Genomic DNA, 20,959 nt, shown 5'->3' with positions numbered 1-20,959 from the left:
TACGGGTTTTGGAAAATATTTCTACCTTGATGTTATGTATCCCATATGAGCTAAAAATATTTGCTGGTTTGGCTGTGGCGACGGATTCTTTTTTGATTTTTGTAAAATATTTGCCCAATGTGACCATAGCATAAGTCGATTAATTGACTTTTGATATTTACCCTTATTCCTGTTAACTTCGTAGGTGTGGTCATCGCCTTTTTAGGTCAGTCGGCTTATATCGAGGCGACAGTCTAACGTCAGGGAAAAATTTTAAAATTTGAAACAAACTGAAACATCGGTTCTATCAATTTGCAAAATTTTGTATACCATATTTTTTCTTATCCTCCTTCTTGCAAAAATGATCATACCAAAAATAAACTTCCCACAAAGTGTATTCATTTCATTTTCATTTCATTTTATTTAACAATACAGTAAGCCTTCGTGGCCAATAAATCGTATTGTTCTTAAAAAAAATACATTAATAGTAATTGTAAAGTTATCAATCCTAATCATTAATACTTAAATTACCCTACTATGCCTACCACTCCACCATCCTCACTTTGGCCAAAGTCACATAGAAAACTAATATTAATAAAGGTAAACTAACACCTACCATTGGTAAATAACAGTCAACATTAAATATATTCATTCAAACTAGTCAGTAGCAAGTTCCTAAATTGATTCTCAGGAAACCCAAAATCCCTTACTGCTACAGGAAGATTGTTCCAAACCCTAGCAGTAGTAACAATAAACCCCCTCTCAAAAAGGGAACAATTTATTCGTGGTATAATTATCTGCGGATTTCTCACCGATCTGGAAAAAACAAATCCCTGAAGAAGTTCATGTAACAACCCATTTCTTTTCATCCTATGGAAAAACATTAATCAATAACAAGTGAATTTTTTTACATCAGTATAGTTTATTTCTATATTTGGCATTATTGAATGCTTAATAATTTTCTCTCATGTATTCACAATATGCTTTTTAAATATATCGAAAGCAGTTGACTTATTTCTTTATATTTCAATATTTTATAAAATCATTAAATTTTGATTATTTAGAATAATTATTTTGTTCTTTGAGCTTACAACTAAAATAGAATCCATTGTAGAATTGTAGGGAAAGGAAAGGGCATGGGGAATTGTTGGGATTTTTCTTTATTCTTATCATTAGCTTTTGTTTTTTAAAGACTTAACTTCTACGAGGTGGTTGAATATGAGGTGAAAAATCATATGTCATTAGCTTGGGAGCTATGAAACCACCATAACCTGGACGCCCCTTATGGTAGATACCAATGCCAGCCAATGGTACAGGTGGTTGTGAGATCACATGCTGGGTGTCAATAAAGGGAACTGTAGATTGTGAAGCATCTTTATAGACATCGGAGGCTGTAAATTCAATGTATTGGTTGTGACGTGAATCGGGAACAGATTTAGCCTTAGTTCTGGTGGGTACATCGGGACTGCTAAGTTCAACTTTTTGTCTGAAATAAGAGAAGATCACCTATTGTATGGGATTTCATTATCGATATGGACATTGTTATACCTTCGATCACCACTGACATCGGTATTATCATTTGATTTCCAAAAAGAGTTATCTTGAGGATTCACCAATTTACCAGTTTCAAAATTGAATTCACTTAGACGAGCTTCCAAATTCAAATGGGCTCCCACCACACGAAAACGAACACCAGTTACTACAAAACTATGATCATCGGTATGGACATCATCCAAATCGATTGATCGTGCACCATAACTGAGGGTATAATAATCACGATTATTACGAACATTTCTTGCATTCAAAGTGTAGTTATCAATGGGAACCCAATGCAATGTAGATTCGTTTACTTTACCGCGTGGTAAAAGTTCACCCTCTTGAATTTGTAAATGGAATACACGATTGACTTTGGCAAAACGTAAACCTGTAAGGACCCTGTAGAATGGATAAGAAAAAAATTGCCATTGACTCATTATTAATCACTGATGAGGGGTTAATTAACTTACTTGTTTTCATTAACATTTGATAGAGTTTCCCGCAAATTGAAGTAGCGATCAGTTTTCGAGCTATATTGATCATCACATAGACAGAAGCAATAGGTACAATGCCAGAACAAATAACGCCACCATGAATCAACCTGTGAATGATATTAATATTACAAAACGTGACCAACAATTTTAAAATATCTCTAATTTAACTCATATTTCGAAGTTCAAGTTGTTAACGAAGATCAAGGATAACGTAATGTATCAAAATAGACAGAGTGATGATGGATAGAGTTACAGATATTGCCAAGTGGCAAATAATCGGTAATGTCAGGAGTGATATTTCAATTTTAGAGAATTTTAATAGGAATATTATTTAGCGACTTCCTCATTAATAATGTAACTCTAACTGTGATTCGCCATTTAATATCGGGTTAAGTTTCTCGAGATATATATAAAATATCTCCTTCTGTTGTGTTGCTATTTTTCACTGCAATGGCGAAGTAGCATGAAGTTTTGGACAATGCCAAAAAACTTTAGATTCATTATGACATTGAAGGCATCTGTAACCTGGATGAAAAGATCAAATACGTATGCAATACCCACCACAAGACTACAAGACCACATAGAAATTTCAGTAGATACAATGCTTTGGTAGTCTTTGTGTGAAGATTAATTCCAGATCTTTCGGATGCATTTCATAATCTGACAAACAGGTGTGGATACCTTCCCATTTCCCCCACGTATCTACTGGGAATCAGTATAGTGGAAAGTTGAAACATACATATTTTGGTAGATTCTTCGTGGCATACTATGGAAGATTCTTTTGACTATGATAGTTCCCGTGGTTGTGTTGTCCTCAATGCGGAAGTTTTGTTCGCCCAAAATGTTTCAAGACAATAAATACAATATGACAATCAAGGCATCAATGGCGGTTTTACACACGCAAGTAACTACAGGTAGTACAGAGGAGTCTATAGTATGTCCTGCATCGTCTCATCATCCTAGAAGCCTAACAATAGATTCCATTTCCCCTGGGCTATGTATTATGCAATATAGTTCCTAGGTCTTGTTATCGTCTTGACAGTTATCCTCTATATGAAAAGAATAGGAAAGTCATCTCATCGAGAGATTTACAACCGTCTGTGGCGATTTCGGCACATCTGAGATTAAATTGTTATCTATAGATGTAATACGACAATCAGAGCATATGAATTTGTTTTACAAATATTGCTCAAGAAATTCATTGAACTTTATGTACGTTTTCTGTGAGAATAACTAAATATCGAGCATTCTATGCAGTATGGCATTGATACAAGTCATTTGTCGAACTTTATTCAGTCGCCTATTTTTCTTATTATCACTTACCGAAGTTTTGCCTCTGGAACATTGGCCAACTTTGCCCAAAGTAACACCATTTTCATATTCAATAAATTCATAACGTTTATGACTATCACGAGGCTACAATTTTAAGAGAAGAACCACAATTAATTTCTTTTTATCCATAATTTAAATTCCTTTTTTATATACAACTTACCGATTGACAAATAAACATATCCGAATCAAATCGACGACAACTATGTATATTACCCGAACAACGTTCTTGGCGTGCACAGAATTTATCCTTAAAACATCCTTCGTTTTTAGTACTTGTATAATCTTCACATGTTTGCCAACATTCACGATTGTAATTCATATCGACTTCATTTTCTATGTAACCCTGTAATAATCGTGTAACTTCATCATAGTTTTGACCCAATACATATTTATCGGGATCACATCGCCAGACAATACGATCAGCCCTTTTCATGACATCACGTAATAAACGTACAGTCTTGTCGGTACGTTTCTCAAAGTCTTTACGCATAAGTTCGGCTTCTTGAGTGAAATTACCTGGAAATGTAGAAAAAAAACAAATATAAATAAAATAAAAAACAATATAAATATAAACAAATAATAAAAACCCTAATGAATTAATAATAACTGTAAATAAATAAAAAAAACAATCTATAATTATATAAGTGGGAGTTGTGAAGAAAAAACATAGAAACCAATACCGAATTGTTGGCCTATTTGCACGAATAAACATCAATAGCTTTAGTAACAGACGATTTGACCTCATGTTATTTATCATCGTAGATTTCATATATCCTTCATTTTTTCACGTACATTATCTTTCTCATTCAATTTGTGTTTGGAGGTTTCCAGAGTTCTAACAATAGTTTCTAGATTCCTGGATAATTCATTTTGCAAAATAGTTACTAACTCTGCTAATATACTTTATAGTTCTTTTGTATATGAATAGGTGAGGGGCTAGGTCATCCCATTGAGAGATTTACGACACTTTTGATCAACAAGCTATATGAAGAAATACATCAGATCTTGAGAAGACCTAGAGTCACCTAGAGTCGTACAGAGATTTTTTTATCTCATTCTTTATTTGTTTGAAGGTTATTTAATAACCCATTTTAGTTTTTGTGTATTATGCCATATTTTTCCAAATTCCTCAGGCTGATCTCCTTAAACGCTCTAGATAAAAACAATTGAATATCGGACTGCTCCAATATCTCATTGAGAGATTTATGAGAGTCGATAGTTTTTTTTTTTTTTTGTTTTTTTGGATCAACAAGCTTCGCTTCATCTTAACATATGTGTGGATATGAGCCTTATTTATATAGTTTTCTCAATATCTCACCAATTTCTGTTTTATGCATATGCGCATATTCTCTTACCTTTACCATATACTCTCAAAATCATCCAAGAGAATTCCATCATGGTATAACCTTTAAGTTCCGTCAAAGCAATGTCCGTATACAGTGAATACAAAAATTGTTGAGTAGATTGTTGATTGAGACATCTTTCTTCTTTGGAAGCCTATAAAATAGAAAAGTAAATTTTATTAGTGGCTAATAAATCAAATCGAATAAAGACAATGAAAACAAATACGAATTTGATTTAAATCTCACAAGGTTCGACTAACACTTGTACACAAAAAAAAAAGTAAACTATGTTGTGGGAAAAATGAACTATCTCATGCGAAAATTAAACAAAATTTTATTCCAAATTTTAAAATTAATTAAATTAACGAAAATTTCCTTTTGGATTTTTAACTACCATTTACGAAATGCATCCTTCTTGAAAAGCAGAGATGAACTAAAAATAAAGAAAAATTCTTAGGCGCCAGATCATTACCATTTTAACCACGCTGTAGATCTTCTGCTTTAGTTAGAATTAAACTTATTTGTATGTCATTGAAATTTTATTGGCTTTGGAATCCCTTTTTTATAAAGCAAATGACAGTTGAAATCTAGTTAAAGTGGATTTTGGAAGAGTAATGTGAATGAGGTATTAGTTCATTAAATTTTTGAGACGAACTTAAAAAAAAACGTTAAAAATAAACTAAAAAAAATATTTAAATATAAGATTAATAATTTACCATCAGTTTTAAATTAAAATTATGATGGGTGCTATGTTCAGTTTTCCCACCAAAACTCCAAGTACAACTATATCTATGTATTTTCATCAAATCTTGTCAAATCTTGGATGGATGAAAAAGTTTAAAAGCATTGATTGCGTACAATTTAAATTATTTGAGTCGCAAAAAGTAACCGCGGGAAAAAGCTGCTTTCGGGCTCAAAAAAGATCATAGTACCCAAGTACTCTTTAAGTGTGAAATTAGTACACTAGGATTCGGGCCCTATCACATATCCAGAAAATGTACCACAAGAATGGCAATCTACTGTGCATTATGTATTGAAAAATCTATAACTAAATTCCTCTAAAAATCTAAAATTATTTTTTTGATTTCTTGTTTCTGAAAACGAAACCAGCCATCAACTACCGAAAATTGTTCAATGATAATCCTTCTAATGTGGCGGCCTTCGTAGGAATATATAATATGTAGTCAATCATATGAGGTAGGGATATTACAAAATAATATGGTATCACATTCGTTTCGGAATTCACTCCCTCAGAAAAAAGAATGATTTTTTAAGGAAAATTAATTGATTTCAACATTTGCTAAAACAAACCTACATTTTCTTTCATGGTGGATTCACTTCTTCTGGGTGCTATTCCAATTCTAAACACAAAAACAGTTATCAAATATCGAAAGTCTTTTATTGAGATAGTTCGGCAGTTTAGCATTTTTCTTAAAGATACATTACAGAGAACTACACTTTAGATTAGCAACACTTGCTAATTACAACAGATTTAAACTTTTTGGTATTAATCATGTACTAAAAAAGGTTATATGGATTCATATAAATCATTTGGCGAATATGGTATTAACTTAAAGCTAAAGGTAATCTTCTTTCCAATAAAGATATTTCAATAGCCTAAAACAATTTAGACTTCATTCTTCACATACAACCATTGGACGTCATTGATTCTCCTCCAATTGTTTTACCCAATGGGATATTATTTCCCTATCGTTAAATTATATATACATATGTATGTATGTCATGCTATGGAACACAGCTTGGTATTTTCTCATGACGTTAAATAATATACGTGACAATCAATATTATATTTAAGCAATATGCAATATAAATGTACAAGCATGCATTTGCTTGCTTTTTTTATCCCTTTGCCATCAAAGTAATTTTAAACCCATTTGTGAATAAATATTAATTTTTTTAAATTAATTATTTCATTCATTTTATTTCATTCACACTGAAAAATATTGATCTAATAAGAAAGATTACATGTACGAAATATATACATACTAATATAAATTTGGAAACTAAGATAAATTTCTATATAGATTATTTCTTTATTAACGCAATTCAAATATCTATAAAATTCATGATTTTTTTTCTTTTAGGGATTGATATTTTTATTAGTAGAATGTAGAAATTATTCAATTAAACATTTTAATTGTTAAAATGTGTATTGGATTTTTAATTTAAAATTGATGTTTCGAATCAATATAGATATAGATTTTTTTTAGTTCTATTGAACCCAAAATTTGCACCGCCTTTTCTAATAATATTTCTGAGTGTACACAATTTCATTTTAGGAAATTGATTCTTGGAATTAAACGATAATGTAGAACATACGAACAAAAGTGTGGCTCTGGGTCAGACTTATCAGTGGATATTGTTTTTGCTTTTTGAGTCTATACTCTTCCCTAAAATTGTTTAGTTAAAACAAAAAGCTTTGCTTTCTGTTTATTTATATTTTTTATTTTATTTTATAATACCAAAGGCAACCAAGCATTTACTCAACATTTCATATTCGTGTCATTTAATTGCAGTGTGAAAATAGGCAATAATCACGATATAACACAATATTATTTTTTTATAGGCATTAAATAAAGTTTCTAAAAAAACCCTAGATTGACTTTATGAAAATCTTTTGTTATATATTTGCTTAGTAAAACAATTGAAAATTTCAACTCTAAATTGTTTATTGTACAAATAAATATTTAGATATTTTACTTCTGTAAATCTCCATATTTTACTTCTATAAATCTCCATTAAATTTTAAAGAAAATATGTCATTAAAATAGTGTCAACGAAACAATTTCACAAACATAATTTTTCATTAATTTAGTAAAATAATAATATTGAAAATATTCATTGTGTTGACGATTGTTTCTCTTGTATATGTAAGATTTTTCGCAGATTTGATAACACATGTGCTTTTTTTTAAGTTTTCTGGTATTTTCTGGCAACCGTTTTTATGTTGAGGAACGAATTTAAAGATTTAATTACCCACTTAGGTTGAATCCATATGTATAGAAATTTAGGGATTCACTTTTTCAGAAATCTGTGTACTGCACACATCTAACAAAGGAAGGAATCTGCATCACTACTGCCAATCCATGTTTGGAATTTATTTTTGAAATTGATATCCGGCTGAATGTCTAGTCTACTGAGAGTGAGTCTAAAATGCCTTTGAAGTGTGCATTCTAAGAAAATAGATTTAATATTACAGTAAGGGTATCTGCGCCTATTTTACTACATTTTCTGATATACACAGCCACGTTAAAGTTTTTCGAGAAACGATCGGCTTTTTATTCTTGACGCGCCAAACAATACCAGATGAAACCACTGCTGCATAAATGCACTGCACAAATTTTGATTTGTATAAAAAAAAAAATATTTTTTATCTTCAATTCATTTTTTTAATTGAAAAATCTTCAATCACGGAAATGATAGTATCAATTACCAATGTAAAAAAAATTCAAATGATACAAATAAAAAAATTAGTTTGATTGGTTTTTGTTTGATTGAAAATTTTGTTAATAAAAATTTAAATTGAAAATTTGTTAAAATTCAATTAAAATTTTAATTTTTTTTTCTGTGTATTGTCGTCGAATTGGAACACTTTGAATCGTGCTAATTAGATTTTCGTGTTTGCACATTCGGCGAAGAAGTATTTTGTATTTTCAATTCACAATTAATTGCTTACTATTGTGATTAGTTCACAGTCATTTCTGTGCTCTAAAGTTTTGTAGGCCGACGACAATCAGGACTAAAACCATCAAATTGCTATTCTTTCGCCCATTCTCTTTTTGATTTTTCCTTTCTCTCGATCTTCCTATAAGTAGAATACTATTTTAAGATCAGTATCGTAGAATAGAATATTAAAATATGGTATTTGTCTACATTGTCGACGCATAATAAATAACTCTTAAGTCATTTTCCACTATCTTCCAAGAATCCCAGCCCATCCTCCTTGAAATGAAAAGTTATGTGAATAGCTTTAGAATACCATATATGGTTGAAGAACTATTCCCAATAGTTTACTATTGTGATTAAATCTAATTTTATTACAGAATATTCTTGGCGGTTTATGAGAAAGAGAACGAAATTTCGGGATAAAGGATATAAATGATAGAAAAAGTGTAGATTTATTTTAGAAAATTTTAACTAAAATATTTTACTAATTGTAACATAACAGAAATAAGTTTATAATTTTTGTCAAATTGAAGAAACTTTTAAAAATAATTTTTTATCCTGTTGTTTAAGAACATTTCATATTTTCAAGGAAAAAAATTGTAGTTAAAAATTGCCAAAATGTCTAGCGCTATATGAAGTTCAAGACAGACACAATTTAAGGATAATTTCAGAAAATTATTACCGCAACATACATAAGTAAAATTCACCCATTTTTGGAAAATATGAATTATTTTCAAATTTAGTAAAGTTCATTTGTATACAACGTTTTTTCTCATTTTTAGTTTACGACATTAAAATAATAAAATAAGAAAATTTTTCTAACAAAATTTAACTAAAGTCATAAAAAATTTAATTAGTTAGCTCTCGAAAAATGTCTTATTATACACCAATACCAAAATTCTTAGGGGAGGTCAAAATCTTTGATATAAAGAAAACTTTCTTTAGTTCATCGACAAGAACGAGTCCTTCTTTCGCATATTCTATACACCCCAGATGGTATACTATCACCTCCCAATGTACATTCTTTCATCACCCCTTTGGTTTGCTAAATTTATGCCACCATATTTATTTTTGACATTTCCCAATTACCAATGATTTCCTCCTCCTCCTCCTCCTCCTCCCCCCCCCCCCCCCCCCAATAAGTTCAACCATTTTTCTTTTGTAATTCGAATTCACAACACTCACTAACCATCATAGCACGATAATACATTGTCTGCTTCACCATAATCAATTCGATATCCTTGAATATTCTGGCCATTGAAAATATTTTATCATCATGTAAAGCATTATTCGTTATATCCATAAGGGCGGTCTCATCCACATCATTATTCGAGGGATGTGATTTCAAATAATTTTCCAAAACACCAAATAAATTTTCAATTTGCATTAGATCCGGCTCCAAAAGACTCCATTCATAATGATTTAGAATTTCATATTTTCCCTCCTGCCATTTTGATTGCATATGATCTTCGATAAAACGACGATGTGAATCCAATATTTTACGCAACTGTTGATCAACATTGCGATTATTTGTAGAACGATCTAAATGTTGCCACAGAGATTTTTCCAAACTTAAATATTCCTCACGGACAGCATCAATTTCAATGGGAACATAAGGGCCATAGGATATATTATCATCATTCATATAAGCCGTAATTATAGTTATTAGTGTTGTACACAATAATAGGAGGATATTACACCTCCCCGTTCCGTAATGCCCGGCCATTTTAACGTTAACGGACTTTTTCTGTGCGCGTGTGTGTGTTCTTTTTAATTACCAAATGTTTCGGCACGTTAATTCTATTTTATTTAAACTTTTTTATTGTTTTTATTTAAAATGTTTTTGTGTGGTGTTTTTCTATTATTTGTTTCTCCATATATGTTTTATATGCACAACAGGTTTTTAGTTTACTATTTTAAGTGTCTGCCATTTCATACCACGTAAGTCTTTTTCATAATTCTGAGAAAGAACAAAAAGGTTCCAATTATTTTTGAATATTTTTGAATTAATGCCATTTTCATATCATTGTGAAAGTTTGTCCACGCAAATCCCAAAAGATCTTAAAAACACATAAAGAAGATTTTTTTTAATACAAATAACATTGAATTGCTAATAGAAAGAGGAATTTGTTTGCATTATTTCAGTGTCACCTGTTAATCAAACTTGATGATTTTTTTTACGCTATGAGTTTCTGTTTCTGGGAGTATCGTTTACTAAATAATATTATTTTCCCATTGGTATTAGCATTTATTAGTATTGTTCTCCAGAAAAACCTGGCCGCGAATTTCTATGTGGTGGGGCTGCCCCAATGTGATGTTAAAGATTTCATATCCCCTATAGATCTTCGTTCCTATTTTTAGCTCAATGATAGGTGACCACATTCGATAATAGAGTGGAAACTTCTCCAAGTGGTGACGACACCACATTGAAAAGTTTTGAAATACACAGATAAAACTATCCTAGTTTTACAGAAAGGTCTTGCATCCAAGAGCATCTGTATAATAATAGGTCTTACTAAGTTTTGCACAAAGTGTGTTCATTAAATATATGTCTGCATATTACGTTGTCGCCATAAATATCCCAAAACTAGAAGAAAATGATGATGACTTCCGCTCTATGGCAAGACCATGTAAAATTCATTGCTTCTGATCGATTTTGCACCACTTCCTGAAAATGTCATTGTTGTTATTCATTGCCGCACTGATAAGAATATTTTCATGAGGCCGACAATTTCATGTCCTTAAAATACAAATGCGAATTTTGCTTAGCATAGAAGACGTATTCCTCTAAAGTTTTTTCCTCGCCCAAAAGTCGATAAACTTATCAATGAAGTCGTTTTGTCCTTATAGTTAAGTGATTCGACTTAAAAATGGGTATCATTACATGAAAGAATATTTTGTTTGTATAAAGTCAAGTTGGCTTTAATAATTCAGAAAAGTTTCTACAAATTAGTGAAACCGTCTTTACATTATTTTAACTTTTTGTAGCTTTACTGAGCTTTAAAAAAAGTTTCAAAAATAGATGATGTTGGTCAACACTTTATTTCAAAGGCATTTATTACATGAAATATGACATAATTTCTACTTGAAGTCGAGTCTGAATTTGGAAATTTAAGTTGTGAATAACACGTGAATATACAGCGGGTCGTGGGTTCAAAATATTTTGAAAAGTTTTGTTTCAGCGGAGGTTAAGTTAGGTTAATGTGGCAGCCCGATTTATTTTCAGGCTCACTTAGACTATTCAGTCCATTGAGAGGTTTATCTTCGGTTACATTATATCTTTGTCTTAAGATATCGTTCTTTTCTTAAGATGCAATATCTTTGGCTCGGAATCAATAGCAAAATCCTCTTTCTTTTTTTGGGTGATGTCATTATACCCGTTGACATGGTATGTTACTTGCTGGAAACGTTATTGAATTGCCACATTAAATTCAAAAATTGTTTATGGTTTCTTTCAATCATATATTTTTGCAAATTCTTCTTCTTTTCCTTACTCAGCGTTCTTTCGAGTTTCTAGAGACTAAATTCAGCTCAAGTTCTACTTTTTGATATTAAGAAGTTGCGATTACATTAATGACTTCATCCGATCATCTTCGTGCAAATGCAAATTAAGCAATTTCTCTGATATCTCGGAGGGCTATGTTTACTTTTTTTTCAAAATTATAAATGTTTACACAATAATTTCGAAAATATTTATATTTCAATGTGTGTGATATATGGATTTTTATGACTTCCTCCATCGCCAACGATGGACGATAACGACAAAAGATTTTTACTCGAAATCCAACTACAAAGAATTCATACAAACCAATAAACATACAAACACCACCACCACCATTCTAAATGAAGCTTGGAAATCAATGACTACTACTGAATGTCTAACGAACTGAAACTAAAAAACAGACGTACTAAAGCAAGTATGTGTAACTGAATACAGCTCAATTGTCCGTCCATCCGTTGAAGCCCATATGTTTTTTCCCTTTTGTCTGCCCATCCATACCTCAGACCGACTGTGTGCCTATCGTACGACCACTTGTTATAGGTAAAAGAAAAAACAAACAAAAAAATAAAAATCAAAACTGAAAACTAAAAACAATGAAATTTGTTGTGAATTTAAACGTATTTTTTAATAATAATGCAAAAAAAAATCTCTCTCTCATATACTCTGTGTATGACGGATTTTGTGAGGGACGACCTTTCACAATGAACAAAGATTTTTTATTGGCTTTTGTTCGGTTGGATTATTTTTATCTTTTTGAAATAGATTTATTTATGTTTTATTGATTGAATTCATGTTTAATATTCATATATTTTATATTTCTGTAAACACTTTTTTTATTAATTTTCATAATTCCCTTGTATATATAAAGATTTCCACTAAAATAAGCTAATTTGCGATTTAGTTTTTTGCTTTCTTTTTTTCCCATTTACTTTTTTAATTTATCACTTGTGTGTGTTTTTTCGTCGTCAAATCGTACCGCACACAACGCGTTCTAAATTCACAATAAGTTTGTAGTTTCTACTCACGAATACCTAAGCCCCATGCCAGCAGATACTCACTCACTCATTCTAGTCAATCAACAACAATACGTGCTAAAATTGACTAAAATGGGGTTGCCAACATCATCATGCAATGACCGTTAAGAGACAAATTTTTAAAATATTGGAAAGAGACCATAAACACGAGAAAGAGAATAGGCAATTAAAAAACAGCTGTTTCTTCTATTGCAATGTAAACAACGCTCTAGGTTGTTTTTGTTTTAAGCAAATCAAATGTTCCTCTATAAATAAAATTTGTTTCTCGTTTTAGTTTTGTTTGCGGTACAAGAACAATAGAACTGAGCAGATGTGATATGGGCACGTTTACTGTAATACATTAGTAATAAATAATATATAAGAAATTGATTTCCTATTCCAATATTTGTTCCGTTTATTCTTTTGTTTTGTTAGTTTTTTTTTTTCAATGGCCACATCATTATCGACTAGATTTCTAGAATATTAGGGCAATACCCTTTTGACTGAAATGCGATTTCTTAGTTAATTTTATGTTTAAGTTTTCATTAAAAAGCATTCATCTGGGATATTTGTTTTTGAAGTTCGATATTTCTATTGTGTACTGTAAAAAAAAACAGGCTCGGTTCCAAATATTTTGTCCTCATTTTATATTGATTCCGAGCCAAAGAAGCGGAGAATTGAAGTCAGCATAAATTTAAATTTCTCTTTTAAACTTTCGTACTTGATTCTTTTTATTTGCATGTGCTATCAAAGCCCTAAACGTGTTAACGACAACTTAAATTTTCAAAATCAGCCACAACTTCAAGTTGGAATTATGCTATTTAAAAACGATTTCCTCAATTTTGATTTTTGTTGTTAATTATTAAAGCCAAGTTGACTTAGCTGTCCTTACTTTAAGGACATGAAATCTTTAGCCTCACAACAATATTAGTTTGTTCAGTGTATATGAAATTTTTATTTAATATTTTCGGTAACCCTGAATATTCTCTTATCATTGCAATCTCTTTCGGTTGCATCTCTTCTATGTTTTACTTAGAGCATGTGAATGAGTGCTTCCGTTACGCTCATATATAAATGCTGGTGTAATATTCTCACATTTACTTCGGTTTGGTGAATTTTCTTTGTTTAGCAGCAAAATTGGTTTCAAACCAGTTTTTTATACCATACCATCGGTTTTATCTTTGTCACACTTTTTCACCTCTCATTTTGGCGTAAACTTGTACCTGGTGTACTTAAAGATTTCGTGAAGGTAAAACTTAAATATTTCTTTGCACCGACGACAACCTTTTTTTGGGTGCGTTTTTATTCAATGAAATTTACTATTAAATTCAAGTTATCTTCAAGAAGAATGAAGAAATTAGTTTTATGGAAGTCAAATGACTCCACTTCATATAAAATGCATCTGTAATGTTCAAGCAAATTCCCCTAAGTACATTTGAGACCATGTTTATGGGAATGAAAAAACGCATCTATTATTAAATACCTGAACAAAGACATAACAAGTATCACATTATATGGCATTTTATAGTAAGGGGATTCACATGTTTATAGAAGCGAAATTTTACTTTTATAAAAATTGGTAATGTCCCTGATGCTACCTTGTATTTATTTGTATAGGGTCTATTATTTTGTAATCTCCACTACTATGCCCTTGTAACCTCACGTACCATAGAGACAGATTCACATACACGTCACACATTTTAGATTTTTTATTGTAACGGTCTTATGCACTCTCACATTTCTGTTGATTGCAAACAGATAACATATTTCATCGTACTTATCCCTCTCTCGCTCTCATCTCACGTTGGCAACCGTAAATAAAGTACAATTCTTCATCATATATGAAGTGTTCTGATCTGTATACAGTGCAAATGCATCTTTGTTTCTATTTGTTTATATTCATGTTGGTATTTTAGGTGATGAACACCAACCGCAAGGAAGGAATGTCCCTATAGTCAGATACTTTCTTTGTTTGGAGTCGCACATTTATGCTGCTGTCTATCATAGAGGGTTTATATTTGGATTTCTCATTGAGTTTTATGTGTAATATTTTGATGTATGAGAAGAGAAACATTGTAGAGATATCTAAATGTCCACTGAATTAAATATATGCCCCGCATGTGAATGTTTGCATTTATGTAGTCATTTGAAATGGGTCAGTGACATTAGTTGTGGTTGATGCTAGTTCTGAATACAATTGTCTTCACCAGGGAAATTAGAATGCCGATTTCGATTATTCAATATACGAATAAAATATCACGACAATGATGACTCAGATTAACAAATTTTGCACAAATTGCCGGTTTAAACTAATTTTCCATTCAATTTAAACCCTGTTTTTCCTTTAGTTGTTTGTTATTTATTTCGACTTAACACTGTTATTATTTAATTCATATGCGTTTTATATGTATGTGTGTTTTGCACATGTCATCACATGCCATAGAGAAATAACCTACTATCTATCAGCCGTTTAAGAAACCCCTTATGGATTTGTCAATTTATTGTGGCTGATCTTTATTCTGTCTGCTTTTATGTTTGTTGTTTTTTTTTTTTTCTTTCTTATTTTTATTTTCAAGTCAAAATCATTGTAGACCATAGTTGAATGATGATTCATATACTTAACCATTTTTAAACTTTCTTTGTCGATTTTAGGCAACAAAGGCATATAAAATCATGTTAGTTAACATTTCATTGTTTTTCTCACTAACATACTATAAAACATGTTTATTACATGGTATTTCCTATGAGTAATTTGCTGTTATTTCTCTCAGTCTCTCTGGTTCTCTCATGTAATTGCTTCATAAGCATGCCATATGAATTTCTTTTTTCTTCAAATTCTTTGTGTCTGATATCGGACACCCATATCTGTTTTGATTACGACAACCATTTGGATACATGAAGCCCGAGTTTATTCTGGGAAGATGTTTGTTTTTTCATAGCCATGATTCATATATTTTATATAACATAATTTTAAATTAAAAGTTTATATGTTATTTCCTTTAAATTACTAAACTTAATGTTAGTTTGGACTTCTTTAAAATTAACTTAAAAAACTTTCTATAAGAGAAATCAATTTTACCTAATCCTAAATATAAATTTATAAATTTTGTATTAAGCGAAAAATCAGTATATCAGGGTTTGAATATTTTTTTAAATAAAACTTGAATACCGGTAATTGAGTATCAATTATTAACCCTGGACAGTCATCCTTCGTCAAAATGACGACGCGTAATTTCATTTTCGATTTAAAATGCATTTTAGTCGATTAGGAAATGATAAATTTAAGTAATACTAATTCAACAATTTTATGAGTTTTTGTTTTATACTAATTAAAAACAAATTGAATAAGAAAATAAACTCAATTTTGGTTGTCATTTTTGCTTACGATGTAAATTATAGCGTCTTGAAATAAGCCGTAGTCAAAATGACGAAGGATGACGTTTGTGTACAAAAAATAAGGATGACTTTCCAGGGTTAAAGAAATTTTCGTAGTAAATTTGAGTTCAAAATAGCAAAAGTGTCTTTAACGCCATGCAAAGTTCAAGGTGGACGTATTTGTGGTAAAATTTACAAATTCTAAGAAATTCTGAACTATTTTTCAACAACCAAGTAATTTGTATTGCTAGACGCCATATGACCCATTTGCAATACCATACGACCTATAAAATAATACCAACTTGTGCCAAGTTTCAAGCCGATAGCTTGTTTCGTTCAGAAGTTAACGTAATTTCAATAATTCCTAAATCGACTCAGAATTTTACCATGACCAATTATGGGGTCTAAGATCAATATTGTGATGGATGGTGGATATAAAAATGTTATGCAAAGATCGTAAAGATTATTTTAATAAAAGTTTCATTATTTTTGAAGAAATTTTCCTTGCGAAAATTGCGTTTCCTAAAATTTAGGTTGCATAATCTTTGTATTAGATCAATATTCAGTGTGTTAAAACCTGAAATATTTCGAAATAACATGCGGTTGAATTTGTGTACAGTGGAATGCTTAAAAAAAATTAGATATTTTCTCATGAAATCTTTCAGATTTTAAAAGCTTATTGAAGACTTAAATTTTAAGGTTTCTTTGAGAACTTTGAACAAAGTTCTACGCTAAAATAATAAATTTAAAACCTATTTACTTAAACATCCTACAACAATAAACTTAAAATCCTATTTGAAACCTTAATTCGAATTTGAGAAATCCATTCGCATTATATTATGCATTTCCTACAAGTGATGAATTATGAAAAATCTCAATTACTAAATTTAAATAACATATATCCCGTCTTATAAGCTCATGAGCCTTTGCATACAAATACTGCACAATGTTTTGCAGTTACCAAATGTCTTTACATTCCCGAAAACTCTCTGATAGAAAATATTTGTTATATATGTGTATAAATGAACCTGCCTTTCTACATCCATTACCTGATAACTATTCGCCATCATTTCAAATAAATTTGTAGCCGATGAACCCAAAGATATTTTATCTTCCGGTCCAAACATCATTAAATGCAAACGATCCATTAGATGATGTACAGAATACGCGTTGGGTGCCACTGTCCATTCGGCAAATTTCAAAAGGGTTTCTGTCTCCAATTTATCCTGAAATGTTTCGTATTGTTGCATTTGTTGAAATCTTGAGGATATTCGATTCATTGTATCGGAGATTTCATTGCGTTTAGCTAGTAATTGTAGATTTCCCTCGACGAAATTATTGACTGAATCGATGGCTAAAGCGATGTATTCAGCATGCTATTGAAAAAGATGTGAATTATAAGCATATTCCAGGTCGAACTCGAATATTGCGCGTAGAAGAGAACAGAAGGAGTGGTATGTTAAATGTGGTCAAATATATATGTATGAAAATTGATGGCCTACATACATGCAATGTCTTTAAGTTGCAATTTCCGATCGATTAAATAATCTAATAAATATCCATACCATGGTATGGGCCCTAAGGGTCGGTTTCTTCAGAATTTAAAATCTAATAACAAATATTTTATTATTTTAAAAATCTCCTATTTGTAGATTTTTATTCTTTATTAAATCCAAAAGTATTGCTGTCGAATAAACTCTACTGTCAATACTAACATAATACTACAAATCATCGAAATTTGTTCAGAAAAGTATAAAATTGGGTACTCCAAAATTCTACTACACAGAAAAAAATTTCACGAAAATGTTTCCAATTAAAATCTTAATTGAGTTTTAAAAAATATTCAATTAAAAATTTAATTGAATCAAAAAATTTTTAAATTGAAATAAAAATCAATCACACAAATTAATAGTATCAATTAATTTTTTAATTGGATCAATTAATTTTTTAATTGACTGCCAATTAATTTTTTAATTGATACTACCATTTCCGTGATTGAAGACATTTCAATAAAAAAATTAATTGGATCAATTAATTTCGTGATTGAATCAGAAAATTTTTTTTTGGCTTTTCCATACCTTGGAATCCGCCCGAATTTGCCGCAAAAAATATTTTTTATCGAGTCGAATTTATTTGTTTGTTACTAACGGCAAATATATTTTTGTATTTCAAGATATAAATATAAAATATGTCCAGAACAAAGCATGTTAACCTAAAAACACGTTTGTATTAAGGACTGCTCCCACCCAAAAAATGATCCTATACGCAGTAGATCCTTAACGATCATTTCTTGTATAGGTTAGGTTAGGTTAGGTGGCAGCCCGATGTATCAGGCACACTTAGGCTATTCAGTCCATTGTGATACCACAGTGGTGAACTTCTCTCTTATCACTGAGTGCTGCCCGATTTCATGTTAAGCTCAATGACAAGGACGCCCGGTGGGAGTCCGAACGGCGTTCCACATTGCAGTGAAACCACTTAGAGAAGCTTTGAAACCCTCAAAAATGTCACCAGCATTACTGAGGTGGGATAATCCACCGCTGAAAAACTTTTTGGTGTTCGGTGTAAGCAGGAATCGAACCCACGGCATTGTGTATGCAAAGCGGACATGCTAACCATTGCACCACGGTGGCTCCCATTTTTTGTATAATATCCGGCCCTTTAGTCGCAGTTGCGTATTTGACTTACATTTCATACTTCACTCCCCAACTACTCTCTCTCGCCATGTTGTGCTCGAATACCAGTCAGCATTAGCAGACATTGTCTTTACCTGATCTTCTGTCTTTATAATTTGACTGCTGACTTCCCGCAGCCGTGAAAGAACTTTCTTTTGTTTATCTCTCATCAAAGGAAAATCAATGTCGTAGTTTGATGTAGAAATTTTAACAATATCCCAGGCCTTGAGAACCGCAGTTGTAACCTCCTTCACAACATGTAACACATCCAAGACATCCTCGATTAAAGCCTTCGAAGGCGCTGGTATACCACAGAATACAGCAAGTAAAAGGGTTAATCCCACACTAAAGCGTTTCCAATGCATTTTGTTTTCTTCTTTATTATTATAATTAATTTGTTTTTAACCGGCAATATGAAAAAATGACGCGTTGAGTTTTAAACTAAATCGCACCACTAAATGAACACTTCTGGTCACTTGAACAAAAGAAAAATCACACTAAAACACTTTATCTAAACTCGTTTAGACTTTTGGTGGCATTAATTTTATTTATTTCTTTGTATTTTTTCCTTATATTTTCCTTCTTTTTTGGCTGGCCGACGATGCTTTCGACTGTTGTATTTGCCTGTGTGTGTATATCTGTCTATATAACGGTTTCAATGACTAGATTCGAACGACACAACAACGAAAATCATATTGTAACCATATGAGAGGTCCCAAACAACATCACCACCGTATACACACAGCGCACGTTAAGTAAGCGTTGACGTTGTCTCAACAACCTCTCAATGCAAGAGTTGAAAGTTATTTGATTTGGCGACTTTAACGAGTCTCCCCATTTGGTGTTATAGTGATGATATTAAAACGTCTACGTTGTATTCTCTTTATGCACTCTTTGTAGTTTTGCTCTTTTTCTCTCTAGTTACCCCTGTGTTTATAAATTCTATTAAAAATTAGTGGTCAATTGTATGCTCTTTTAGAGATGCCCATATTGGAGATTTTGCCCTTAAAAATGGGAAAGTAGATTTAATGCTCCACTAAAAATGTTGGCCTTGACGCCAAAGATTTTTTGTTATTGATTCAGAGATAAAGTAATGGCTTTATTTAATAGAATAAAGCAATTTTAAGGGAACAATTCCGGAGAAATGCTTTCCTACGTATCGAAATTTTAGGCAAACGAAATTCCTCCTTGTTAGAAAGTATTTTCTTTAAGAATAAGAAAGATAAATCAGAATTTATAGCAAGCTGTACAAATATTGTCTTTAATCTGTTTTATTTACTTTTAATGAAATTTTTAGCGTCAAGAGTAAACTACGTTTGTATGTATAAAATTTCGTTCCCCAGAAAAAAATTCTTTACCCTGAAAAAAATATTTACGTGATATTAAAGATTACGCAACCTATATTTTAGGATGCGAAATTTACAAAATATTAAGAACAAATTTCTTTATAATAATGAAATTTTAATCAAAATAAAGTTTATAATCTTGGCTTCAATAATTTTTTCATTAAAATTAGGACACGAATTTTGTAAATTTGCATCCCTCCGTTAAAGTCGCATGTCTTTGAACTAAGGCTAATTTTCTTTAAGGCAAGGAAAAACATTTTCGATTTAAAGAAATTGTCCTTAAATTAACTGAAATATTGAAACTTTACATTTAAAATAAAAACACTTCAAATTTAGGCTAAGACTTATTTTGAGGATTTAGCGTCTTTGGTTTAATTGTTTTGGAATTATGAAAACATTTTTTTCTTTGAAGTATCCGTTATAATTTGGATCGCAGCAGTAAATATTTATTACTAATTGGAGCATTTCATACATTAAAAATGCAAGATTTCACTTCTTTTCTGTGATTGTTTTTAAACAGCTGATGACAGTGTTGCATATTTTTGGAGATGTCCTGGATAAACAAGTACTCTGTTTTCTTTTAGTCCTTCACGGCTTAGGGTATCCAGTGCTAAAAGAAAACAGCCCTTTTATTGGTCCTATAGGACCAATAATTCAAGTAAACTTTTTGTATGTGC

General features: G+C 31.1%; 2 protein-coding genes across 4 annotated transcripts in view; one reads left to right on the top strand and one right to left on the bottom strand.

Moving 5' to 3' along the window:
• Nucleotides 1-20,959, top strand: part of Ubr3 (Ubr3 ubiquitin ligase) — a 97,255-nt gene that overhangs the window by 52,034 nt on the left and 24,262 nt on the right. The gene's annotated exons all lie outside the window — the stretch shown is intronic.
• Nucleotides 882-19,743, bottom strand: LOC142232004 (uncharacterized). 3 transcript variants are annotated; one of them, XM_075302681.1, is made up of 8 exons: nt 19,032-19,743; nt 17,311-17,637; nt 4,697-4,838; nt 3,502-3,857; nt 3,333-3,425; nt 1,986-2,116; nt 1,528-1,914; nt 882-1,465 (listed from the first exon to the last, which is right to left on the bottom strand). In XM_075302681.1, the coding sequence occupies exons 1-8, from the start codon at nt 19,299-19,301 to the stop codon at nt 1,174-1,176; spliced, it is 1,998 nt and encodes a 665-aa protein (XP_075158796.1). In that variant the 5' UTR covers nt 19,302-19,743; the 3' UTR covers nt 882-1,173. The 3 variants fall into 3 exon arrangements, with proteins under 3 accessions (XP_075158796.1, XP_075158797.1, XP_075158798.1); XM_075302682.1 differs by lacking the exons at nt 17,311-17,637; nt 19,032-19,743 and adding exons at nt 9,561-10,331; nt 12,803-12,942; XM_075302683.1 differs by lacking the exons at nt 17,311-17,637; nt 19,032-19,743 and adding an exon at nt 9,561-10,344.

The sequence above is a fragment of the Haematobia irritans genome, chromosome 3, assembly GCF_050003625.1.
Source record: "Haematobia irritans isolate KBUSLIRL chromosome 3, ASM5000362v1, whole genome shotgun sequence".
In the NCBI taxonomy this organism is placed as follows: Eukaryota; Metazoa; Arthropoda; class Insecta; order Diptera; family Muscidae; genus Haematobia; species Haematobia irritans.
The sequence above is the reverse complement of the archived record's forward strand: the minus strand, read 5'-3'. Positions and strand labels throughout refer to the sequence as shown.

Bases quoted from the DNA above. Each gene is read 5' to 3' on its own strand.
- LOC142232004 (XM_075302681.1), bottom strand. From the start codon at position 19,301: ATGCATTGGAAACGCTTTAGTGTGGGATTAACCCTTTTACTTGCTGTA. The intron at 17,638-19,031 runs GTAAAGACAATG...CTTTTTCAATAG, and splicing joins TTATAAAGACAGAAGATCAG to CATGCTGAATACATCGCTTT. The intron at 3,426-3,501 runs GTAAGTTGTATA...TTAAAATTGTAG, and splicing joins ATATGTTTATTTGTCAATCG to CCTCGTGATAGTCATAAACG.